Here is a 1748-nt window from a genome sequence, read left to right on the forward strand (position 1 = left end):
CTGCAGGAGTAGGCGGAGTAGAGTAGGGCTGGCTAGGCAGGTGTTGTCACACCTTATACCTGCAGGGGTAGGAGGGGGTAGAGTAGGGCTGGCTAGGGAGGTGTCGTCACACCTTATACCTGCAGGGGTAGGAGGGGGTAGAGTAGGGCTGGCTAGGCAGGTGTCGTCACACCTTATACCTGCAGGGGTAGGCGGGGTAGAGTAGGGCTGGCTAGGGAGGTGTCGTCACACCCTATACCTGCAGGGGTAGGAGGGGGTAGAGTAGGGCCGGCTAGGGAGGTGTCGTCACACCTTATACCTGCAGGGGTAGGCGGGGTAGAGTAGGGCTGGCTAGGGAGATGTCGTCACACCCTATACCTGCAGGGGTAGGAGGGGGTAGAGTAGGGCTGGCTAGGGAGGTGTCGTCACACCCTATACCTGCAGGGGTAGGCGGGGTAGAGTAGGGCTGGCTAGGGAGGTGTCGTCACACCCTATACCTGCAGGGGTAGGCGGGGGTAGAGTAGGGCTGGCTAGAGAGGTGTCTTCACACCTTATACCTGCAGGGGTAGGAGGGGGTAGAGTAGGGCCGGCTAGGGAGGTGTCGTCACACCTTATACCTGCAGGGGTAGGCGGGGTAGAGTAGGGCCGGCTAGGGAGGTGTCGTCACACCCTATACCTGCAGGGGTAGGAGGGGGTAGAGTAGGGCTGGCTAGGGAGGTGTCGTCACACCCTATACCTGCAGGGGTAGGAGGGGGTAGAGTAGGGCTGGCTAGGGAGGTGTCGTCACACCTTATACCTGCAGGGGTAGGCGGGGGTAGAGTAAGGCCGGCTAGTGAGGTGTTGTCACCCCCTATACCTGCAGACAGCCCGACGCTGGAGCCATCCTTGAGCGACAGCCTCGCACTGATGCCTTCTGGGAAGTCGTCGGCACCGGCGCATACTCCCTTCTCATCGTTCCTCTGCGCCGTGCCTGCAAGCAGTGACGTCATTCAGCACAGAGCCCAGCGCCATCTAGCATCAGATTTATTGCAGCTTTTACAATTATTGATTAATGGTTTATATAACAACCATAATCATTGATTGATTGCTTATATTATCATCTTGATTATTGATTTAATGCTTATATGATAATCTTTATAATGAAATAATGATTGTTTATATGATCATCATGATTACTGATTGATTGTTTGCGCGATAATCATGATTATTTATTTATTATTTACGTAATTATTATCAGTGATTATAACTCCCAATCCTAAATAAACGAGTTCAAATCCACGTATCCGAATATGCGTTCTTTATTTCCATCAACTTAAAAAACCATTAGGTGCGAGCGATTAACTGCAAAGATACAAATGCAGAACTCATAAGATAATGTAAGATTGCTGTATAAATCGTTACATAGCCTAAACCACATTGCCATGCTAGAAACATTTAAAATTAATCTGAAATGTTATGTAAATTACTGTAGAAACGTGTCCATACATAGGGTTGGCGTAGACGGCTTAAAATACACCTTAAAACCCGTAGTAAACAACAGCTAAACTTGTAGCATTATCATTAGAATTAGCATTAGGACGTACATGTAGCAGTAGCATTGTAGCAGCAAAAAAAACAGAATGATTGGATCTGCCCTGAGACAAAGGATTTCTCAATCACTAGAATTTGCTCACAAAGAATCCCATTGGGGTTTATAAACACCAAAAGCTGCTTATCGACAGTGCAATGCCTACAAATGCCACTAAACTGTCCTAAAAGGGTTAACTGTA

At 48.5% G+C, this 1748-nt stretch overlaps 1 protein-coding gene across 1 annotated transcript in view; it reads right to left on the reverse strand.

The window, feature by feature from the left end:
* LOC106812031 (peroxidasin homolog) overlaps positions 1-968 on the reverse strand; it is a 10002-nt gene extending 9034 nt beyond the window's left edge. Inside the window, exon 1 of the mRNA XM_014815784.1 lies at positions 836-968. Coding sequence (XP_014671270.1) covers positions 836-968 — 133 coding nt within the window. The remainder of the gene's footprint in view (positions 1-835) is intronic.
* Positions 969-1748: the final 780 nt, after the last annotated feature.

This window comes from Priapulus caudatus, unplaced genomic scaffold (assembly GCF_000485595.1).
Source record: "Priapulus caudatus unplaced genomic scaffold, Priapulus_caudatus-5.0.1 Scaffold602, whole genome shotgun sequence".
Taxonomy (NCBI): Eukaryota; Metazoa; Priapulida; class Priapulimorpha; order Priapulimorphida; family Priapulidae; genus Priapulus; species Priapulus caudatus.